The sequence below is a fragment of the Amborella trichopoda genome, chromosome 6, assembly GCF_054954075.1.
Source record: "Amborella trichopoda isolate Santa Cruz 75 chromosome 6, AtrichopodaSantaCruz75HAP2 v2.0, whole genome shotgun sequence".
Taxonomy (NCBI): Eukaryota; Viridiplantae; Streptophyta; class Magnoliopsida; order Amborellales; family Amborellaceae; genus Amborella; species Amborella trichopoda.
In genome coordinates, this window is record NC_142341.1 from 8,622,985 (window position 1) to 8,648,154 (window position 25,170).

The 25,170-nt window shown below is 36.0% G+C and overlaps 1 protein-coding gene across 2 annotated transcripts; it reads right to left on the minus strand.

Annotated features, from left to right (window-relative positions):
- Positions 1-160: 160 nt before the first annotated feature.
- On the minus strand, positions 161-24,964 carry LOC18438020 (nucleic acid binding / zinc ion binding protein). 2 transcript variants are annotated; one of them, XM_006848189.4, is made up of 4 exons: positions 24,635-24,959; positions 19,342-19,406; positions 14,404-14,602; positions 161-842 (listed from the first exon to the last, which is right to left on the minus strand). In XM_006848189.4, the coding sequence occupies exons 1-4, from the start codon at positions 24,815-24,817 to the stop codon at positions 408-410; spliced, it is 882 nt and encodes a 293-aa protein (XP_006848252.2). In that variant the 5' UTR covers positions 24,818-24,959; the 3' UTR covers positions 161-407. The 2 variants fall into 2 exon arrangements, with proteins under 2 accessions (XP_006848252.2, XP_088725730.1); XM_088869604.1 differs by lacking the exon at positions 14,404-14,602 and having other exon boundaries at positions 24,635-24,964.
- Between the last annotated feature and the right edge of the window lie 206 nt (positions 24,965-25,170).

Genomic DNA, 25,170 nt, shown 5'->3' on the forward strand with positions numbered 1-25,170 from the left:
GTTTTCAATTGTGAATCCTAATCACCATAGTTAATAATCCATTTCAACAAATATGACACATTTTTTTTCGGGTGAATAATATGCCGGGGCCATTAGAAAAAGAAAATGGAAGCAAGAACTTCAAAAAACGAAAAGAAAAAGAAAGGAGCCAAATTCAATATTTTGTTGCAGCTCAGCCGCTTTTCTATTAGTTAAAATACTATATTGAAGCCAAATTTCAACAAAAATTAGGTGTTATGAACAACACCATTGCCTTGAGGCCCAATTCATTGACAAATCTGAAATTCCGCACCTTGGTTACTATTACATCAGCGTCCATATCACCCTCACACTAGAATAGTGAAGAAGATGCCCCAAAAAGAGCACACTCAAAATCACTATAAAAAAGATGAGAGAGAGGTGGAGGTTCAACCTTTTTTGTTGGTCAAAAGATCCTGCTTTTTCTCCCTTTGTAAATTTCTAGGGACGAAAGCTAAACCACGAGTATGGCGACGACCAAAGCTCACAACAGAAGGTGTGGAGTCAGCAGTGCTCAATTTGGAAACTTTGGATACAAGATCTTCAATGGTTCCATCCACGTCCATCCCTTTTCTCTCCTCTATTCCCTTTTGATCATCTTCTCTCTCCTCTCGTTTTTGATGTTCCTCTCTCACACCTCTCATTTTCTGATCAACTGCGCCTTTCTTTGAACAAGCCTGGCGTCTCTGGCGCTGCCTCTTGGAAGGGTGGTGCTTCTTCAAGAACTCGAATGAATCAGGGAATTTATGTTTGTCGACTAGGTGCTGATGCCTGCTTTTGTAGCTCGTCATCTTTGCTCCACACCCTTCAACTAGGCATTCATACTGTTCACAATATAGATATCAGTGGAACACTTTCTTTCCTATAAAGTAAAAGGAAAAACTTTATAAAAGGTTTCAACCTTAAAATGTAGAATTACAGATGCACCTAAAAAATCCATCAGAAAAGGTTGTTTTAATGTTGAAAAAACATCTAATTGATCATCACAACATCAAGATGTATGAAAATGAAAAAAACCAAGATTTTGAGTCCAAGAAATAGTGCATCTTGCAACATATTATCCAGACCGTCCAATTTCAAGATTTTCATGTTTATAAATCTACTTGATTATAACCATTTTTGGATTTCAAAATTTTATAATTAGGTATGAAAATAGATTTTCAAATAATCCTATGAAATTTTTACACCACAATCACATGCTATGATAAAATTTGGAGGTGCGCCTTAATTGGATTGTCTAAGGTTGCAACCTTATAGAAACCACACCCAACGTAAAATGCACTACAAGGAAAAATCATTTGTATGTGTGTGAGAAAGAGAGAGAGAGAGAAAGAGAGAGAGAGAGAGAGAGAGAGAGAAAAAGATCAGTCTAAGCTTAACCTACCAAATTAAAGACCAACTTAAGCCCGACTAAGTGAGAAACAAAGATATGGCAATGGATTGAAGCTCAATTACAAAAAGGCCCAGCCTATAGGGAGAGAGAGAATGGGTCCAAGCTCAACTAATCAAACTTTACTCCCAAGAGAGAGATCCAACTTTTGGAATCAAGCTCAACCTATAAAACTGCAAAAGAGAAAAAGCCTAATGGATAGATAGAGAGAGACGAATGGATGACCGTGAGGATGAGTTCGGATTAGTATTAGACCCCCTTCTTGAAAGGTTTAGATGAAGAAGATGGATGGTGAACCGCCAAAAAACCCAGATTTTGATTATCGATGTTGCTAGACTGTATATCATAGAGTCCCAGTATTCCCCAGAACTCTCAACCATGCCATCACGTGGTGGTCTTACATGACCTAGTTAACCGATCTTATAGAGGGTTAAGTTATTCAAAGGAATCTCTAAGAAGACAGCCTTCAAAATCTAAGAGATGGGGAGTTATCCACTAAAGGTTGGAAAAGATATTTTTCCTAACTAAAAGCCTTTTAAAATAAATAATAAAGATCAAAATTTTTGGGAAAGGGCCTAATAAGCTTCCCCCACCTCAACTTGGATTGGCTCCCCATAAACCACGGTTTTGGCCTAAAGCTCATGCTTGCCTGAACCAAGCCTCTTGCGTAGTCCTTGCACGTGGTTAGGTCCGATGCTGCACCAAGCTTCTACTCAATCCCTTGGTCAGGATCGTTGCTGCCACCAAGTCTTTGCTTACACATACATGGGTCAGGTCACTGAGCTGCCACCAGGTGTTTGGATATGTGGCCAAGTCTGTTATTGCAACCACAACCCATGCCACCTCCTGCAACTCTCAAGAGGAAGGCCATGCACCAGCCTTACCATAGGTCAAGTACTACTTGGGTATCATGCTGGTTGCCCAATTGCCTCTTCATCACCTGACTTGGGATAGCTGGATGACTCATCACATCGCACCTCCCACTGTTTGAAGATGCCTCACCCATTGTGGAGTTAGATAACTCTGACCAGTGATCCACTTTCAAGTACACCTATTATTTATTTTTAGAACGATTTTTAGAGAGAAAAAATATCTTTCCCAACTATCAGTGGATAACTCCCATCTCCTAGATTTTGACGGCCATCTTTGCAGAGATTTTAAGGAAAAACCGAATGATGGAATAACTGAACACTCTATAAGGGAGGGTCAACTGACCACCATGAAAATCTTACTTGAGAGTTCTGAGAAACACTAGATTTTTGTGAGATAAGTCCAGCGACATCACCCTTGGGGAATTCACCATCATCCTTCGTCCTTCATTCCTATCACTGCAAAGTAATAATTTGTGACCTTGGTAACTGGTCTTATACAATCTTGTGATCTGCAATCTCATTGCCAAGTGCTTCACTAAAACCTGCAATCTTCGAGGCTGTTATTTTCTATCAATCTAATGGAACATTCCATTGAAGATTCATAATCCTCATACTGCAATCTTGTTGCCAAGTGCCTCATTAGAACCTGCAATCTTCGAGGCAGTGATTTTCTATCAATCTAATGGACATTCCATTTAAGATTTATAATCCTTGGACTGCATCTTGCAAGAGTTAAATCTTCTTTACCTAGATAACCTTGTTTTTTGTCAGCATTCTTTTTTCTTGTCTTATATGTATACATCTCCGCCTTCATAACTTTTGTTTTCATCTTGCTCACGTTGTGTTTTTCAAGTTTGTGCCCTTCCTCAACTTTTTCTAACTACGAAAAAAAAGGAGAGATGTTGTAATTAGATACCCCCATTCACTTTTTGCAGTTGACACCATAGATGAGCCTCATCTATCTCCACTTCCCTCAAAATCTATTGAATTTTCCCTACAAATTCAACAGTGTTCCAACCAACTGTTCAAAAGAAGGTCTGCATAGACAATTATTAGCACACTCTCAGCCATGGGAAGTAATGAACCAATCCCCATCTCTACAACAATTAATAAGTTGGTATTCTACTAATAGGCAAAATTTCTGTTTACTTCTAATTGCTTTGATTAATTCATTTTAAATTTCTAGCATTAAATTGGCGTCTATGATGGTAATGGTGAATCAACGTTTTCTTATTGATCTTGGCCCTGGGACTCACCCTGGGCCACCCAACGACCTTAGAAAGAAAAAAAGGCAAAAAAATAAAACAAAAAACAGAGTAGCTATGATAACATTGCAAAGTTTCATGAAAGATGATCTGCCTAGAGTTTTTGAGGACCACATCACAGCCTGAAATATAATGGATGCTTTATGTGGAAAATATGGAACAACATAAGAGATCCATGTTCAAATCCCAACTGAGTATTTCAAATAAATGACGGTGCTTGCAAAAGACCTTGCCTTGGCCAGGAATCCAATTCCCGGCCATATGCAAGTGTCTACTACTGTCAATAGTCCTCCCCCATCTTGGGAGCATGTGGTGATTACTTTGAACCACTCCTCACGGGGCATTACTATGGCAGACCTTCCCATGCAACTTAGTATTGAAGTTGAGATACGAGCTAGGAAAGAGTCTAATGAGCTCCACTTTGCCCATAATTCCTCTTCCCAAAACCCTAGTGCAGATTAATAAAGCTCTAATGGGAAAGGAAAGAATTTTAAAAACAAAAGAAGTGAGTTCAAAAGCCATCTGATAAGACATTCTATACTAGGGAACCTAGGCCAACCAAGCCAATTGTCCCATATTGAAAAACAAATATAGAAATCAAAATATAATAATGCTGGTCAAAATAGCAATAGCCAAAATAAGAGGAAGAATTTGATTTGCATTGCATTAGAATCTTTGGTTGTTGACCATGACCTGAAGAATTGGTGGATTGACTTTGCCTCCACCGGACATGTTTCAGGAGCAAGGATGGGTTCATAGAGCTGAAGGAGATCGTAGCCGGCAACTAATGGATATATATGTGATTGACACTATTGTGATGCAGTTGGAGTTGGGACATTGAAGTTGTGTTTGCCTGGAGAAACAAATCTCTTAATGATACTTTGTATGCGCCCAATATAGGGCGCAATGTAATTTCCGTTTCTAGGCTAGATGAGAAGGGCTATGAAATAAAGTTCAGATCGGATTGGTTCAGAATTAACCATCATCGAACGTTGGCATGGGGAACAAAAGTTGACAATTGTACCAGTTGGATTTTAATGAAAATTCCTCTTATTTTGCTCATATCAACACTTCTTTTGATGTTCATGTTGATTTGAATGACTCGTATTCATGACATTTGAGATTAGGAATATATAAATAAAGATAAAATAAAGATAACATGCACATATTAGTTCAAAGAGGCTTACTCCTTAACTTGGGAGAAATTAATATGCAAGTCTGGAACCATCTATTTTTGGTAAGTTAACTAGGAAACATTTTCCTAGTTAAATGAATTTGTTAACATTGTACACTCTCACACATGTGGACTATTAGATGTAAGAACGCATGAGGCATTTGAATTATTTCGTCGCTTTCATAGTTGACTTCTCTAGATATGGTTATGTGTATCTTATTAACAGAAAGTCAGATGCATTAGAAATATCGAATACAAAGTTGAAGTAGAAAATCAATTAGGTAGAAACATCACAATTATTAGAAAAGATTGGCGAGATTAATATTGATTTGACTTATTTGCCCAGTTTTGCAAGGAGCATGGTATGCACCACAACAAAGTGTTGTACCTCTGAGAAGAAATAGAACTCTAATGGACATGGTTAGATCTATGATGAGCCATGCAGATTTATCCCCTAATTCTTGGGGTGTGGCTCTCAATACTACAGTATATATTCGAAACCATCATCTAACCAAAGCCATAAAGTTAAGACCTCGTGAATTATGGACTAGTAGGAAACCAGACCTTAGTATCCTAAAAATCATGTGCTTCTACCACAATAAAATAGAGATAAACTACTTAGTAAAAACTATTCATGCTCCTTTATATATTATTCAAATAAAATTCTGAGGACTATAGATTCTACAATATCCTCAATAGAGAACTGCAATGCTCATTTCTTAGAAAATAGGACTTATGAACGTGTCTTGAATAAACCTATTGACTTGCATGAAATTGAGAAAGCAAAGGGTCCTACCCTATTGCTCAGACTCCTTCAACTATTAGTGAGCAGGATTCCATTAAACCTAGATTACTAGATAGACAAGAAAGAACTAGAGTCCCATCTACCACCTTAGATCATTATTATGTGTTTATGAATGAAAAATTTAAAATAATTATTCTTCAATGAGTGAGGATACAAAAGATGAACCCCAACGTTACAATGAGGCTACTAGCTCACATGACTCAATTGAGTGCATTCATACCATGAATGATGAAATCGATCTCATTAAAAGAAATCGATCACATTAAAAGGAATCAAGTTTAAAAACTGATCGATCTCTGTTATTGGTTGAAAATGGGTCATAAAGAAAAAGCTTAACGCAAATGGAATCATAGAAAAATATAACGCTAGACTGGTAGCTAAAATGCTTACTCAAAGAAGGGTAAAAATTACGTAAGGATCTATTCTCCAGTAGCTAAATTTACATCCATTAGGATCATTCTAGCATTAGTTGCATATTATGATTTAGAAGTATTTCAGACAGACATTAAAACAGCTTTCTTAAATGGAGAATTAAAGAAAGACATACATGAAGGAACCAGAAGGATATGGAAGAAGAAGACAAAGTATACAAACTCAAGAAACCTGGATGGTCTAAAACAATCTTCTAGGCAAGGGTTCTTCACTTTCCATGATGCAATCACAAAGATTATTTATGTAGTTAATATATTAGACCATTATATATATGTTTAGAATAGTGGGATTAATTTTGTTATCTTATCTTTATATATAGATTACATTTTGTCAACTGGAAATGAGCTTAGCATGATTAACCATACCAAAGAAATGGGAGAGGCCTCCTTTATGCTACCCATTAAGATAACAAGATATGGGAGCTCGAGACTCTTGTTAATCTCAAGAAAAATAATTAGAGAGCATTTTAAAGAGTTTAAGATGGAGAATTTAAGTCTACAGATACATATGTTTTTAAATGCATGAAATTATCGAAGAAAATGTGCCCATCAAGTGTGATAGTGACAAAGCTTAAGGTGGAAAAACTTTCCACATGCTCAAGCTGTAGGGTGTACAATGTATGCCATATTGTGCACCAGACCGACTTGAGTTATGCAGTCAATCCTATAAGTAGATTCCAAAGTAACATTGGGATGACCCATTGGCAACCCCATAGTTACTGGGAGCGCCCCATTAAGGGATCGTTCCGACTCCAAAATCCAAATCCCACGCTCCTGAGCCACGACCTCAACCGAAACGCTTTTTTTTTTCCGCGAGATCTCACTCCCTTTTCTTAGGGATCTCATTCATGAGCACAGGGATCTCGATCCCCACATATCACGTTGCAACTCGTTCATTGTATTTGTGAATCCCGTTCCCTAAATTATAAGTTCCTCAATTCCGGATATCTGGGAGCTAGAACCCCGATTCTTTTTATTGTGTCCAAAAATGCACCAAAAGTTGAAGAACCTTCTAATGTTTTGATGATTTTTTTGTTTGCTTTTTGAAGATTTTCTCAGTCTAATATTGAATGAAATGATTATTTCATGCAACTGTGTGTGTGTGTGGCTTCAGTGTGGCTTCATCTTAGGGGGCTATGTAGCCTATAAATGAATATGCAACTAAAAATGATTGATGATCTCTCTCTCTCTCTCTCTCTCTCTCTCTCTCTCTCTCTCTCTCTCTCTCTCTCTAGCTCATATGATGACCATGTACGAGATTACACTAAGAGCATGAACCATTTCAAGCATAAAATTCAATAAAGAATTGATTCCACACAAATCAATGAAATTTAATTAATCCATCGACATCTAGGGTTAAGATCATTGCTATAGTAAATGCTTCCACCTAAGATCGAGAAGGTCTATATATTAGATAATGAGGTCTAGAATAAACTGAATCAAGATCGTGTTATGGTGGGAACGGGTTGCAATGCTTTGTGAGAACATAAATCCATGTGTAATGAGGTTGGGATCTTGATTAGAACCTTACTGTGTAGGAAGCGTGGTCCAATCCACATAGGAGTGCGATCCCATCCCATTCCATATGGGAGCATGATCCTCTTTTATCTGGGATCTGGTTATGTCCTCGATACCCTCACTGAAACCCACCACCTGAGAGATGGAGCTTCGATCAGCCATCGATCCCACACTCCCTTTCACGACCCCGGAGAGCTGTTCCCACTCCGGCTCTCAGTATAAGATGGATACTGAGGTTTATTAAGAAAATCAAAAATTACAAATTGTGCTTCCAAGCTGAAAATTTAGAGCTACTAATATGACCTTTGCAGGAGACCCAGATGATAGAAAATCAACATCTGCACATGTATTCCTTTTTGGAGGTGGATGTGTTTCTTGGTCAAGCAAGAAACAAGATTGTGTAACTTGGCAGACTATGGAAGCCGACTATGTTGGTTGTACTATTACTACTATGCATATTGTTAAGATTAGGCGCTTCACAAAGGATTTGAAGCAGGATATAACAGTGAACCCGTTAAAATTTTTTGTAATAATGAGGCTACCATCTCATTAATTAAAAATAGAGCATATAGCTCCAAAGGCAAGCCCACTGAAATTGAATATTATTATGTTTACGATATCATTGAAAAGGATGACATAACTATAAATCATCTACCATTAGCAGATATGATTGCAAAGCCTTTGATAAAGGGATTAAGTGTTGAACTTTTTTCAGCGCATGTAAATTTGATGAGACTTAGGAGCATGAGTCAGACATTCCTCCTAAAAAGGGATATTTCATGAGAAGAAAAAATGCACCATGACAAAACAATATATAATTTTGGTTATGAGATGTATAACCATACTACTGTGAAAAGCCTTGTGATGACGATATGCTCATAAAAGTTAAAACCATAAGTGGCATAGACTTTATAGCATATGAATGTGTATGATCCTCATGCCATGGGGCCTCACATGTGCTACATAATTTTTATTTTACCCAAATTCATCATCATCATCCGAGCCTTAAACCAACCATTTGGTGCCGGCTACACAAATCTTGTTTCACCATTTTAGTCAATCAAGGGCCATACTTTTAGCCAGACTATAAGTCACCATATCTCTTCTCACTAATTTCATCCATGTCCTTTTGGCCTTTCCTTTGCCTTTTTAGAGGCTTCCACTTGAACCGAATCGCTCCTCCTAACTGGTGTTGTTCTAGGTCGACACTGCACATGGTTAGCCCACCTGAGTCTATTTCGCCTCATCTTAACGCCTATTAGAACCACCCCTAGGTAACCTCAGATGTATTCATTCTGAATTCTAGCATTTCTTGTCTTGCCACTCATCCATCTCAACATCCTCATCCCAGCTACACTTATTCTATAGATATGTTATTTCTTGACCACCCAACATTGCGTCCAATAAAGTCTGGCTGGTTTTACAGCCGTGCTATAGAACTTCCCTTTCAATTTTGTTATGCGATGATCACATAAAACTCCGGAAGCACATCTCCACTTCAGCCACGCAACTCTAATTTTACGCACGAAATCTTTCTCAATCTCTCCATTCTCATGGATTATCAACCTATAATACCGAAAATAATCGTTTTTAGGTACTTCTTGGCCATCAATCTTAACTACTTATTTATATTCTTATTATTATTAAACTTGCATTTTATACATTATGTTTTAGTCTGGCGGATTCCAAAACTTTTAGATTCCAAAGCATCTCTCCAAAGTTCTAACTTTGAGTTGACACCGTCTCTAGTCGCATCAATCAAAACTATATCATCCACAAACACCATACACGGTGGAACCTCATCATGCAAATGCCTAACTAACTCGTCCATTTTCAAAACAGAGAGATATGGGCTTACTGACCCCTAATATAGGCCTACTGTCATTAAAATCTAATTTGTCTCTCCACTAATTGTCCTCACACTAGTTAGTGCGCTCTCGTACATATCTCTCACCATGTCAGTATATCATTTAAAGATTTCTTTATTTTTCAACACCCACCAAATTAACTCTCTAGGCACCCACCATGTAGAGAAATATTTTCTCTTCTCCATAAGCTTCTCAATCAATTGCCTAAGTAGGAAAATAGCCTCCAGTGTTGACCTCCTTGGCATGGAACCGAACTGATTTTCTGATACATTCGTTTCATGTATTAGTAGGTGCCCAATCACTCTTTCCCACAACTTCATAGTGTAGCTCATAACTTTGATCCCTTGATAGTCTCTATAATTTTATATGTCTCTTTTGTTCAAGTAAATAAGTACCATAATACTTTTTTTTCATTCGTCTTGCATTTTCTTTATTCTCAAAATCTTGTTGAACAGCTTAGTCAGCCACAATATGCCAATATCTCCCATGCACTTCTAAACCTCTATTGGGATACCATCCAGTCCTAAGGCTTTTACTAACTTCATCTTTCTCAAAGCTTCTTTCACTTCAGATATCCTAATCCTATAAATGTATTTATGACCTTCGACCTCCTTTATGTTAAAAGCTCCTAACGCTAGGCTCCCATAGCCGTCATCATTTAACAGTTTCTTAAAATAAATTATCTACCTTTCATTGACCTAGTAATCCTTCATCAAGATCCTCTAATCCTCACTCTTGATGCATTTTAACATTGATCTAGATCCATAAACTTCCTCTCTCTAATTTTTACAAGTTAAAAAACATCTTAGCCCCTAATTTATTGTATAGATTATCATATGCCTTAAGCTTAGTTTTACTGACTATATCTTAGCACTCTTCTTAGTATTTAAATATGCTTTTAAGTTTTAATTATTTCTATTCCATTGCCAAGCTTTGCGCCATAATCATTTTTGGCTAATAGCCTTTTGGACCTCACCACTCCCCCACTAAGTTTCATTATCTGAATGTCTTTTCCCTCTAGATTCTCCAAAAACTTCTTCTACGTCTTTTTTAATACAATCAACTACCTTATTCTACAAAACATGAACTTTGTCCTCAGAATTACATTTTCTTTCTTTTATCAATTTATTCCTAAATGAGTCTATTCCCCCCCCCTTTTTAAGTTCCACCACCTAGTTCTTGTTTTCTCTACTTCTCTTGCATCTCTTTGTGTAAACATTCATAACCATGGGCCTATATTGTGAGATCAAAGTCTCTCCTGGATAACCTTACAATCTTTACATGATGGACTATTTGCTTTCTAAACTAGGAAGAAGTCAATCTGGCTTTATATAGTCTAATACAATCTTTAAGACAATGGTACTTGCCATTTCCACAATGCTATCCTTTAAATGGGACATGAAGTAAATAGACTAGATCATTATGTATATGTATTCAAGAGTGGGAGTAAATTCACAATACTCTTGTTATATGTGGATGATATATTATTAATTGGAAATGACTTGAAAAGGTTTGATAAGATCACGTCATGGCTTTCTTCTCAGATTGAGATGAAAGATATGCAGAAGCATCTTACGTTCTAAGTCTAAAAATAACTAGAGATAAAAAATCTCGAATGTTGTGTTTGAGCTAAGAGAGATATCTTGACTTTATTATTAAGAGATTCAAAACGGAAAATTGTTAACCATTGTCCGCTCCCCTTGAAAAGGAAATAAGATTATCTAAAAAGGACAAAAAAAACCTAATGTTCCCTACGCACAAGCATATTAGGCATGTTTTCCTATTTGGAGGTGTAGTCGTTTCTTGGTCTAATAAAATACAAGGATGTATTATTCGATACACACAGGAAGTAGAGTGCATTGCATTTAGCATTACTTGTACTTACGTCGTTTGGATAAAGCACTTCATAGTGACTTGAAGCCATAAATAGTCGATGAGCCAATTCAAATGTTTTGTGATAATCAAGCAGCTATTAAACTTATATAAAGTGGAGAAAATAACTGCAAAGGTAGACACTCAAAGGTGTGATATCGCTACATTCAATATTTAGTTGAAAAGAATAAGGTCATTATTAGTTATTTACCCTCGTCTGATATGATACATTGATAAAGGGTCCAAATGTAGATTATTTTCTAAGCATATCAACTTAATGGGACTTAAAAATGTTTAAGTTAAATGGTTGTCATGAGTGACAAATCCACATTACCATGGAAGTCTTCATGACGGAAATTGTGGACATTTATCATGGGGAGAATATCAGCAACGCGTAAGAAAAATCTCTGGACAAAATATTCTCATAAAGGTTATGCTCAAAAGTGAGTAAATTTATGACAAAATATTGCGCTCGGCCCTCATAGCTAAGTGGGAGATGTTAATGTGTTGGCATGGGGGGCCTCACACTACTATTCTTAGTTTCATGTGAAGAATCCCATGGGAATACTTTTTCATGTCTATCCTTTATAAAAAAAATTTAAATATAATATATACAAATAATTATTTTCTAAATAGTTTCAAACTGTCATACGAGGATAAGCATATCTCTAATATATGGGCAGGTCATTTTTTCTGAGACCCGTTGAAAAGGAATGTTGGACTCTCTTCTTTCTTTTATAAAAGGGAAGTTAGAGAACATGTGTTCACACAGTGAAAATTATAAAACCTTATGTGTTTTTCTAATAACTACTTCTCTTTAAAGGTTATTGAAATGAAAAGACGAGCACTGCGATCACTAGCCTTATAGTATTCCCTCTTAGTTCTAGGGCTTTTGCGCTATCAAAAAATTACAGATCATGGAGCCTCAAGGGAAAGTCCTAGATTTGACAAGGAATGATGTGAGGCTAGTGATTATAGAGCTCGGATTTCCCTTCTAGAAACCTTTAAAAAGAGAAGCAACTATCAAAAAAACGCAGAAGGCTTTGCAATTCTCACTATGTAAAAACATGTTCTCTAACCTCCCTTTTAAATAGGAAAGGCAACGGATCTCTGAGATATGGCCCTCCCAGATATTAGGAATGTGTTTACCCTTACATGACTGTTTGAAACCATTTAGAAAATAACTATTTTACATATATTATATATAAGAAAAGTTTTATAAAGGATAAGCATAAAAAAAAATTAATCTCATGGGATTCTTCCCATGAAATTAGGTATAGAAACGTGAGGCCCCATGGCCACAAATGCCAATATCTCGTACTTGGCCATGAGGGTTGAGCACAATAAATTTTCATAGATTTCCTTCTACTTTTGAGCATAACATTTATGACAATATTTTGTCATAACGTTTTCCTCACGCTTCGTGAATACTCCTCTCATGACCAATATCTACAAATTCCATCATGAGGATTTCCACACTAATGCAGATTCGTCACTCATGACATGACAATCATCTAATTCAACCATTTTTAAGTCTCATTAAGCTTATATGCTTAAAAAACAATTCCACACTCAGACTCTTTATCAATGGGTCAACAATCATATCAGACAAGGGCACATAACTACATCCTGAATCTAGTGATATTGCACCTCTATGTGTTTACCTTTGGAGCTATTTGCTCCACTTGGTAGCGTAATTATCACAAAAAATTATACTTGGCTAGTTGACTATTTGCAGCTTCAAGTCATCTATGAGGCACTTTATCTAGATGGCATAAGTACAAACAATGCTACATAGATTGTACTCTTTTTCAGGCATGTATTGAGCAACACACCCTTGTTTCCTACTAGACTAAAAGACAACTGCACCTCCAAAGAAGAGAACATGCCTAAGATGCACTTGCTATCATCCTTATCTACAACAAAATCTGCATTGAAATATCCTAGAACTTCAAGTCTTATCTGCTTGAAAATATAATTTAAGACGCTTTGTCCCTTAATTTGGCTGCGAATTTTTTCAACTATTTTCCAATAGGCTATGCCAAGATTGCTTTGATACCTACTTACAAGACCTAAATCATAGCTCAAATCTGGCCTTATACAGAAGGTTTACATTGGTTGCCAACTTAACGCAACCCTCCTCCTTTCTCTAGCCTTGGGATCGCCATAGCCATCTTAGGACCGTCCATGGCAGAGGTTTTTGCCCAAATTCATATTTTCCCAAAAATATGCAGATGTGAGGCCCCAGCACCATAGACAAGAGTGCACGCTATGCGAGGCATATGAAACCTCCCTTGGCAACAAATAAATTAAAAAGGTATGTCTTGTATAGACTTGTGCTACTTCAGGGGATTTAACCATCTTATTGGGCAAGTTCTTATACAGAAAAACTCATATGGAGGCATATCTCCAGCCTTAACCGACATTCGGTGGTAGGTGAGGCATTATGGCATGGGGTGTATGAAGATCAGCAAGAGAGCACATGTAAGCTTGCGGCAAAGGCCTTCAGAGTGAGAACTAAGGCGAGATCGTGTCGACAGATGGTTAAGATGGTGGGACTTGGTGACTGTAGAAACCTATTGGGTGAGAGGCTTAAATGCCCATAGCCACCATGACCTAAAGGGACATAGGCATGGCCCATCTGAAATAGGCATGGTTGACTATACACCTAATCTAAGTAGGTATGTTGACCAATAATATTCGAGGGTGGGATTAAAATTGTGTAATTTGCCCCAAAACATAAACTTATGTAATGGCCATAGGGTATGTGAGATAGGGTGAGTGCACATGCAATGGGCTCGAGTGGCCATAAATTATTGTGTTATGCCCACGCAAATTTGAATTGGCACGCATGGTACAGTTATAACCTAAGGGTTGGTTGACTAAACAAATAAGTACCGTCAATGATCACATTGTGCAGGTCATTATTGGTGGGGCTCGGACTAATAACTAGCACACGTTGGGGTGCAGGCCTTAATGATCTTGCAACCGATGGGTGACTATCGGGCTATAAAAACCCTTTGCTCAAACCCCTAGGCACATGTGTGGCTATACATGAGTAAATCTACTCGTCTCACTCCTGTCCTCCTGTGTGTGCTTATGGAAGGTTGACCTACCTTAGTTTGGGTTCGACTTTGGCTAGGCACCACATGGTTTGGTTATAATGAAGATCAATTCATGTGACAATTACCATAGCATAGCCACGTGCAACTTTTGCTTGGAAGAAAGAGTCATGCGCCTCAGAAATGTGTATGTTCAGTAGACGTGATGTTGGGTAAACCCTGGAACACACAGAGCACGACGCAGAATGGCGCGAGAGATAATGATCCTCAAAGTCCTCCAATGAAATCAACTGAGCTCCACAACCAGCAATCGGGCAACATATTTTCCTGCAACAGGTAATCAATCCAGAAACAATAAACATGATGTTAAGTGCTTTCCATTCCCAAAAGGTTCCATAATATGATATTCACTCTCATGTGATCTATTATTGAATCCCATGCATGAGGAGAAAGGAGTTTTCGTTCACTTATTGAAAAGGGAAGGGGACAAAAAAAAAGAAAAGAAGTTTACCCCACAGTTGTGACTTTTTCAGGGTTGAGAGTCCAGAAGATCTGAAGAGGAAAAAAGCTTACCCACACCATGCTCATGATAACAAACTAGTACAAACACCCAAGAATTTAGCCCATAATTAATGACACCGTAGTACCCAAATCCCCTCATGATATTTGTCAGTCTCCAAAGGTAGATGAAACATTGCCTACCCATTTTACTGCAAGATGTTAGCATATTTATGTTTTGGTTATTTGCAGTATGCAGGGGTCACTTACTTGATTGTATATGTCGTCCCCAAGACCATCTATTATTACTCATTCATTAGAATAGTTTTTCCGTGTACTCCATTGACAGTAAAACAAGTGAAGTAGATTCTCGCATGGTAGCAAAGCAGCAGCATATATAGGACATTTGTTCATATTGAGAGGCCAAAGATGGGTAGAATAAAATATCCTTATAGGATTACACTCAACCTCGTCCTTGGTTTTCTTCTATACAAGCACATAAATAAATAAATAAAGGAGAATCCCTGGTTCCTTGTTTTTACTATCAAAACTTGCAAGTTTAAACCCTTTTTATTTATTGATAATAAATTGTAAGAAGGTTACATCCAGTGGTAAAATACAACCAAAAGGAACATGATCCAAAAAAGCATACAAAGAAAACTGAAGATGAAGGTCAAGGGGCAATGAGAAGTTTGCAATTGACAGAGAGACCCCAAATTGTCCCGATTGTGCAAGGGAATCAACTATGGAGTTGACTGCCTTGAGCACATGAAAATCACTCAGTAAATGAAACAAAGAAACCGAAAGTTTTCCATGATGTTGGCTAATTCCCAGTACTCAGTTTCTCTTCCACTTTTTTCCAAATAAAAAAAAATTGCTCTTTCCTATCAAAACACTGACCAAACTTTCTAATCAATAACCAAGTACTTTCATATCACAACTTCCAATCTAGTCCTTCCATGTCAGAATCCTAACCAATTATGGTGCCATCTTAGGAATGGGTAACATTCTTATGGTATGCTTTTATTCGCGTATGTACCTTAACCCTCTGTCTACACAAAACCTAGATCTGTACTCACCCCCTTCAAAGCTATAGTCCTTATTTTCACAAAATTCCTTTCTTATCTCTCAATACCTTATCATATACTGATTTCAGCAAACTTTCTGCTTTCAAATCCTTTAATTTCCTTTTCTCCTGAATCTGTCAATTTCCTCCTTTGATCTATCTCATTCTTTACTCCTTACCCAACCAATTCGTTTCCCTGCTGTACACATTTGGCACCCCATTTTACTATCATTTATTTTCTTTTCAAAGTACCATTGACCTTATACACTTTTTCAGTTTATACCAGTGGTTTAAAAAACAGATCAGTGCCCCGGATAGGGCACCCCAAAAACCCATCCAGATCGGTGAATAGGCGATCCGGATCAAGAATCGGCTGAATCGGTCGGAGTTAGACTTAAAAAAAAATCCAAAAAATTTATTAAAATTCATTATAAATGTTGTTTTTTAGGAATCCAATAAGAAATGGGGGTACTCCATTAAGAACTTTTCTTTTTTGCATCAATATGCGAATATTGAGATGTTCTTTCCTTGCATTAACTACTGTTAACCTTTAAATTTACATCACATAAAATGATAAGCATAGAATTATCATGGATGAAGTATAAATCTCCAAAAATAATGTTATTTTAGTTTCTAAACGTAATTAGGAGTGATACATTATGTAATTTCATATCTTTGCAAAAATAGGTGAATACTGATATGTTTTTTTGTCTGGACGTCTGTATAATTATTAATTATAATATAGCATTAGAATATTATAAAAATAATAATTTCCCATATAAAGTGAAATTAGAATCATATCAAAGTATTAAATATTTATTAATTCGCTTTATTCATCCAAAATTATCACAACCTAACTAACTATAATATTATATAATGAAATTGAAATTGTTGGTTTATATTTTATAATTATTTTTCTATACAAATACGAACAAATTTAAAATGTCTTATAATATCATCTAATTTTAAAATTTTATTTACAACTATAAGAAAAATAATACATTATATAATTTATAATGTAAATAAAATAATAAATAAAATACAAGATTTGGTTATCAATGTATAATTATTAATTATAATATTATAGTAAACATGATTAAACATTATTAGAAAATGCTTCCATATCATATGATTAAAAATAAAAAAAACCCCAATAAATTCTAATGTTATGATATTAAAAAATTCAAAAAACATTTATCCAAAAAATGAAATAAAGATACAAAATTCAAAAAAAAAAAAACAAATGCTTATCGACAACATGTACAATCGTTACAAAAAACATAAAAATACAAATACATAAGGAAATAAAACCTACCGAAAAAACCATTTTACTAATAAATAGCAAAAACTGTTATATGGAAATTTTTTAATTTGGAACTCTAATTAATTCATTTAATTAAAAAAATATGTTGATGAGGCTCATTGAATACGACACGCTAATTTGGAAACATGATATGCTAAGATTTATAAATTAATTAACACTCTCATTAATATTATTAAATTAATTGATATGCTCATTAATTCATTTTTATAATATGATTAAAAAAATAAATCCCCTTATAAATTTTAATATTATGACACTAAACAAATTTATCCTGAAAATGGGAAAATAAAAATATTAAAATTCAAAACATAAAAAATAGCATGCTCATTCCCCTAAGTTGCCCCACTCCGTTTATTGTTGTAAAAAAAGAAAAAAAATGAAAAAGTGGCATATAGTAGAAAAACAAGCTGAGAGAGAAAACTATTTTGTAGCATATTATGTGGTTATTGGCAAACCTCTAGTTTAATTCAAATCAATGGGTAAATTTGATATTTTGGGGCTCGAAATAAGAAACGTGATTCAATAATTTTCCTCTAACATTGAGAGGATAAAATGGCCATATAAAATCCAAGAGCTTTAGAACATGAGACGATTGGTGTGTGACGTGTGCATAGGGATGGATACAGGGAAGGAGGGTACCAATGGTGTGTGACGTTGTACACAGGGAAGTTACAGCTTTTATTATAAATTAATGCTGAAAAATCTCATTTTTATGGATCTCGATATATTTCGAGATCCGGATTGGACGATTCCGATTCGGATCGGCGACTTTTCAAACACTGGTTTATACTTTAACCTTCTAGTTACAGCTGCCTTGTCTCTCCCATTTGTCCTTCAACAAAAAGGACCAGTCATGCAATTTCATACACATTAGGGATTCGCCTATGCTTTCTTTTGAGAAAACAACATGCGATAAAAATTTCAAGGACATAAAATGGGACAAAAAAAATTCCCCTCCCCCCACCCCCCAAGCAAACAAAGAGGCACAACCGAATGCATTAATTCCATATAGTCCAGATCCCACTTCAGAATCTCGATCTGATGCTCCAAGAAAGGCACCTTCAAATGGTTTTAATTTTAAAATTTTGGGATCTTGATCCCCACCTTAAAGATCAAGATAACGACCAAATTGATGATTTTCTTTATTTATAGCTAGCTAGTAATGCAACTATATTTTCAATACAGGTGCATAGCTTATTGGCCATAAATAAAAAGATCCTTATTTTGAAGAGCGCATAGTCCTAGGGTATATATACTCTTTAAGCTTGGGAGAAATATCCCTAAAAAGGTTGAGATCAAGATCTCTGACGCTTGGGGATCTCGTTCCCTAACATAGGCATTTTACGGCCTGCGCTCCCCACCATAAGGATCTTCTAGCCTTTTACAATCCCCCACTGGCTAAAGAACTATGCAAGTCAATAGCAGCCACTCATACAGCCTTGAACTGCCATCAAAATTTTTAATTTGGAAAATCAATAGGTGCAACTCGTATGTACAATACTACAATCGTTAAATTTTTTATTACTTTATGACATTTATTAATTATCAAAAGAAACTTTAATGTTATGTCTTCACCTTCCAAGGCTTCTTAAATTCTTGACCGATGGGATTGAACCATGTTACTCCTTATCTGAAGAAATTTTAAAACTTAAAACTTTATGAACAAGGTTAAACATAAACGGTCCACACTTCCTATTGCACATATGATTATTAAGGCTTCCATCTTGGTAAACTTGAGCAACACATATTTTCTTTCAGGGCCATATTCCACTAATCTTTTCCAAACTTCATTTTTTTTAGAAGAGTTAACTGTCCAACATTCATTTGAATTCTCACAAAAAACAGTGAGTTGTTACTCATTTTCTTCTTTTTTTTCATGTTTATTTTTATATGACTGTCGAGGATCTTCAAATCAAAAACAAGGGAGAGAAAAAAGTATTCCACCTCTAAACTGAACTTGAAAATCTGATCTTAAACAAAAAACACAATTTTCTGGATGGTTCAAACAAAATTGGAATAACAGTCAAATACTCAAATATTTGATGCAAATGTTGGTGGTTTAAGACTCAAAAGTGTATTTTGGTTGAAAATAGCAAATGTGCCAAACCAAGAACCAGCATTATTATGTTATGCAAAATAATGACTAAAAAGCAACTATAAGAGGCATAAGATACATACCCATGCTCTGCATCTGCCATGTTGCTAAGCTCATATTCTTCATCTTGTGTAAGATCTAGAGCCACCTGCTCATAGAATAAAGGCATATCTTTAAAGGATATTCTAATTCCAAGAATATTGCATGTTTCAAATTTAAGTGGGAGAACTGTATAAGTAAAAGTAACCTGAATATCAGATATTTCATCTCAGATAATAATGTGCAAACTCCACATATTTGCAAGACTGGAGAATCATTCTCAGAAGAAAGCAAAGCTTTCACATTCAATATAATAATAACATAAATATGAGCAATAAGTATCTGCTTCGTTTCCGCCTCCAAATCCAAACAATTACAGCCAGGTCAAAGAAGATTTAGTTAAGATAATTCCGTTATTTAATTGATTTGAAGGAAAGAGGGAAAGTCAAAGAAGATTTCCTTAAGATAATTCTGTCATTTAATTGATCTGAAGTCCACTCCCTACATCGAATGCAATTTGTTCATACAATATTTGGATATTAAGCACCATGATAGTGGTGGTGGATATTGCATAATCAAATCAATCTAATAACAGACCATCCAAACATATTTTGCTTACAGTAACAAACCAGAAAAAAGACATATATGAGTGAGAATGAAGAGTTTACAAAACAAGGAAGCATTGATCTTGATGTTCCCAGGTGACATGTTTCAAACTCAAAACCAATAAAGCAATTTACAATTGATAATTGCAAGAAGGCTCTTTCTTTGAGGTAAGCATAATTGCTACAAAGACTCATGCAGTGATATGTGTAAAAAAGATGGTATTCCTAGAAGATCTCAAAGAAGAGAAGAAATCTCATCCTTGGAACTTAGAGAACAATGGCTGACAAATGTTTATCAAAGTTGACATCCTTATTTGGATTCCATTTTGTAGATTGAAGAATAGGAATTCTTGTTACTGCAGGAACCCAAGTCCAGTCATTCTAGCAAATAATGGAGCCTGTATCACAAACCTATAATTACATTATCATAAATTAATTTTGATGTTCCTACTACATGGAATTGGGTTGCCTCCACTGACGAACTTGGGTTGCCTCCTCTGGATAACTTTTTATGTACTTAGTGCTTTGGTAAAGGAAAAATGAGAGCCAAATGACCAGAGCATTAAAAGGCTAAATTTTTTAAATACAACAGAAAAGGTTAATTTCTTTTAATAACTATTTGAACGATTAAATTTAGTCATACAAAACATCTTATTCATGGTAAAAATCTGTTGTCACTTTGGAGCTTGGCCTCTTCTTTTTCTATTATACTATTATATTGATTTGGATCACAATACATATAGTTGCACATGAAACTGCAAACAAACTGAAATGCATACTAAATGGGAACAAAAAGAAAGCTCAGCTGAGAGAAACTGAAAAAAGAATAATAAAGAAAAAGTGAAAGCACAAACTAAACAATCAAATCCAACCACAATAACTACCTTACAAAATCCAACCACAAGGATCAATTCACAAACATAAAATTATATAGCACAACCCAACATGAGTAAGGTCAATCCATAGAATCAGTTACATTGCCAAAAAAGAATATAATAGAGAATCGGTATACCATTATGTATACTTGATGATAGATGAGTCATTAAAATATTAATTGCGACTTCACAATGCCAAATAACAGACCAAGTAAATATGGGTTAAGAGTTTCAATTCAATCGTAACCTACCAAAAGAAAGAATATCTAACGATATACATAAATAACCGACCTAGTGATGTGTCCCAAGACAATAGGACTAAGAAATACGGCACAATACAGTGAAACTTCACTCTTTATTTCAATAAAGGATATAATACAATTGTTTTACAAGAAAAAAAGAAAGCTATGAGGGAATCACTCAACCTCACGTGGGAATCACTCACTCTCAAAGAAAGCTTGAAGGCAACTCTCAATTCGTCATTGCTGGAAATTGACCCCTTTGGGGGTATTTATAGGCTAAGGAAGATGTTTCTAGAGACTTATCAACAAATTTATAGAGAAGGTTCCTAAATACTTCCTTAAACAATAGTTTATTGCTAGATATTTCTAGAGAAGGTTCCTAGATACTTCCTTAAACAATAGTTTATTGCTAGATATTTCTAGAGAAGTTTCTAAGAAACTTCCTAAGATAATGACTTGATTTGGTTCTAGGTTTTTGTGGAACCTTCAAGAACCTTTCTAGATGTAGGGATGCATCAGTCACCCCCTTTTCAAAAGAACTCGTCCTCGAGTTATCAACCACGGACCTCCATATTTCAAAATTAATCTCCTTTAATTGCTCCTCTATTTCTTTCCACCGCACTAGGTATTGAGTGAGTTGTCCTTGACTGGTCATTATATTTCGGGTATCAATGATGTTAAGAATGCTCTCATTCTCTTGCACAGGTGAATTGTCTCAAACCTCATCCCAATTGATAATATCAGCCAGTGTTCGCAAAATCGAACCAGAACAGTTAACCGAACATGGGCCCGAAAGCGATTTAACCGGCCTAACCGGTAAACCGGCCGATTCAACCGTTCTAACCGGGCACGTTCTGAACTATAAAAAAAAGTGTTGAAAACAATAAAAAAGATACAAAAAAAATCTACCAAAATATGAAAAGCATATAAAGAATGTGATTAAAACAAAACACACTCAAATGAAGTTGAAAACTAATGGAAAAAAATGGATTTTAACGAATCGATTTGTGCCAAGGGCTATTTTTTACAATTTTTTGAAAAAGATGGGAAAATATAAAAGTGAGTATCAATGACCAAAAAAAATTTTAATCTTTACCATAATGTAAAGAATATTAAAAGAGTGTTAAAAAAATTGACTGGACCAACTATTTTTTAAAAGCAAATGAAGAAAAAATAAAGTATATATAATATAGGCGCTTTTTTTTATCAACTAAGTAGAAAATGGCGTATTGGTTAGTGGGTCTGATAATAAAGGACTTCTTTAAGAGAGGATTCTAGTTCGATTCCAATGGGCAAGTAATTTTTTTGAACCAATGAAATGAATTCTTAAAAGAAAACACGCTTTGAACCAACGAAATGAATTAAGAAAACACGCTTTGAACCAACGAAATGAATTCTTAAAAGAAAACACGCTGGCTGTCGGATTCAAACCATGATTCATATAAAACTTAATCATCAAAGCTAACCAATAAACCATTCTAATGTATTTGATTTAAATTTGAAGTAGTATTTTATTTAAAGTTTAAAATATAGGTTGATCACCAAAACCGCAACCGGCAACTGGCCGGTTCCGATGTAACCGGCCGGTTAGCAGTTAGATCGGCCGGTTTTGCAAACACTAGTATCAGCTTCTCCATGATATTTGAATAAATAAGAAATGTTGAACTGGGCTGATCCCTATTCCTTTCGGTAACTCGAGGCGATAGGCATTTGTCCCAATGCGCTTCAGGATTCGACATGGTCCTATCTTTCGGTGTTTGAGTTTGTGATGTTTTCCCACTGAGAACCTTTTGTGACGGAGGTACATCATAACCAAATCTCCTTCATTAAACTCCTTTGCACGATGACTTTTGTCAGCAGCACCCTTATATTGCTCATATGTCGCGGCTAACTTTCAATGAACATTGTCATGGACTTCTTTCAAATGATCAGTCAGATCAGCAACATTTGCACTAAAACGTCCATGGTTTGATATCGATGTCACATCCAAAATGTGCAATGGGGTTCGCCCACACACAATTTCAAATAGTGTTTTGCCTATTGAACGATTCTTTGAACTGTTATAAGCGAACTCAGCTTGTGCAAGCACAGAATCTAGTGTTTTGTGGCATACCTATGAAAATATTACCCTTTGAAGCCTTTGACAGGTTCCCTCGCTCTAATCAATAAGAAAGTCTTTTCAACTTTTGTTCAGCCTTTAAGGCCCTTTAGTAGGCTTCATTCATATCCCATAGGTGTAGTAATGCAAGCTCATTTTGTAGCATCGGTTTTAACCCACTAACATATCTAGCTACTAATTGTTCTTCACTTTTCAAAACCTGAGCTCAGCTTAAAAGTTGGTAGAATTCTTCAGTGTAATCTTGCACACTTTGGTCTACCTTTTGTTTTAGATGATGAAACAGTTTACACACAGCCCTTAGTTTCTCCTTCATTTTTTACCATGTTTGTATTTTTCCTTTTCCATGCCGAACTCGGTCATTTTGTAAAGTTTGCCACCAAATTAGAGCATGACCCTTAAGTTTAGTGGCAACAAACTTTACCCCAGTAGATCCCGCCATTCAAAGAAAGTTTCAATACTTGTTATCCAATAAACAAAATAGTCGGGATCGAGTTTAACTTAGAAATCTTCACTATCAACTCGAATGTTTCTATCCCCTCCTTCAATAGCTTTGGCCAACCTCTCTAGGGCTGATTCTTGCCGTCCATCAACTGTTTGCGCAAATGGGTTTTCATCAGCAACACTAGAATTTTCTTCATGGCTACTAGAAGTGTTGGAACTCCTCCCACTTTTTTGTACTTCATGAACTAAGTCCTCAACTAGTGCTTTTAGCTCAGCAAACTCAACCATGGTAGGGGTATTGGCAGCCGCTTGACCACGTCTTGCTCTACCAGCCATAGGGTCATTGGCTCTGATACCAAATGATGTGTCCCCAGACAGTAGGACTGATAAATACGGCACAATACAATGAAACTTCACTCTTTATTTCAATAAAAGATGCAATACAACTGTTTTACAAAAAAGAAAGAGAGTTATGAGGGAATCGCTCAACCTCATGGGAATCACTCACCATTTCGAGAGGAATCACTCACTCTCAAAGAAAGCTCCAAGGCAACTCTCAGCTGCAAATGGACCCCTTTGGGGTATTTATAAGCTAAGGAAGATGTTTCTAGAGATTTATCAAGAAATTTATCGAGAAGGTTCCTAGATACTATCTTAAATAATAGTTTATTGCTAGAGAAGCAAACAATAACTTATTGCTAGATATTTGAGAATTTGGTTCTAGGTTTTTGTGGAACCTCTCTAGATTTCGGGATCCATCACCTAGGAAATGATTTACAATTTGAAATTCGCATATGCTATCATAAAAGGGATGACTAATTATCTGAAAACGAAGTGCAATGCAAATTTCCCAAACGCCAATTCCCTAAAAAATGTCAGGAAAAAAAAAGATTTCCTTTTTTTTTTTTAAAGTACAAAATGGGCTTTAAACAGGTCCATTAGTATTAAACTATTCATGAAAAGTTATGAAACCATTAATGCGTTCTCTTCGTGGTATTAGATCATAGAAATAGAGGAAAGAAACTGTAAGGAGAGAGGGAGAGAGAGGCTTATACCTGCTTAGAGAGAAGCTCTCTCTCTATGTTACCAGAGGCAAAGAAGGGAGCATCAGGATCATATTTTCTACGTATAACAGACCAGTATGGAAAATCCAGGCCTTCTTTTTCTTCTTCCACTGTCCCTGAAATACCCGATTCTCTCTCCTCTACCTTTACCTCCATTTCTCTCTCTTCTTCCATTAATCACGCTGCTTCCCAAAACTTCTCAACTTTGATGCTCTCACTCTCTCTCTTCACGAAGCTTCTCCGCTTTGGTACTCTCTCTAAAATGGCACTGGAATCTGGAATTTGAAGTTTGAAATGCAACGCCACTTGAGGAGATGACGTGGTTATAAAGAGAGATGAGAACGACCTCAAACAATCTGAGTATCCGTTCTTTTTTCAGTTAGACGGTGGAGATTAACGGAAATGGAACTATTATTACCAAGTACGATTAATCTCTGCGGTCCAATGCGAAGCAATGTGCACCATGTACGATACACCACGTGTACACTGGTTGGTTGGAATATTGCAGTTGCAACGCTATGATCCTA

Bases quoted from the DNA above. Each gene is read 5' to 3' on its own strand.
- LOC18438020 (XM_006848189.4), bottom strand. From the start codon at position 24,817: ATGGAAGAAGAGAGAGAAATGGAGGTAAAGGTAGAGGAGAGAGAATCG. The intron at 19,407-24,634 runs GTATAAGCCTCT...TTCTATGAGCAG, and splicing joins GAGAGCTTCTCTCTAAGCAG to GTGGCTCTAGATCTTACACA. The intron at 14,603-19,341 runs GTATGTATCTTA...TACCTGTTGCAG, and splicing joins ATGGCAGATGCAGAGCATGG to GAAAATATGTTGCCCGATTG.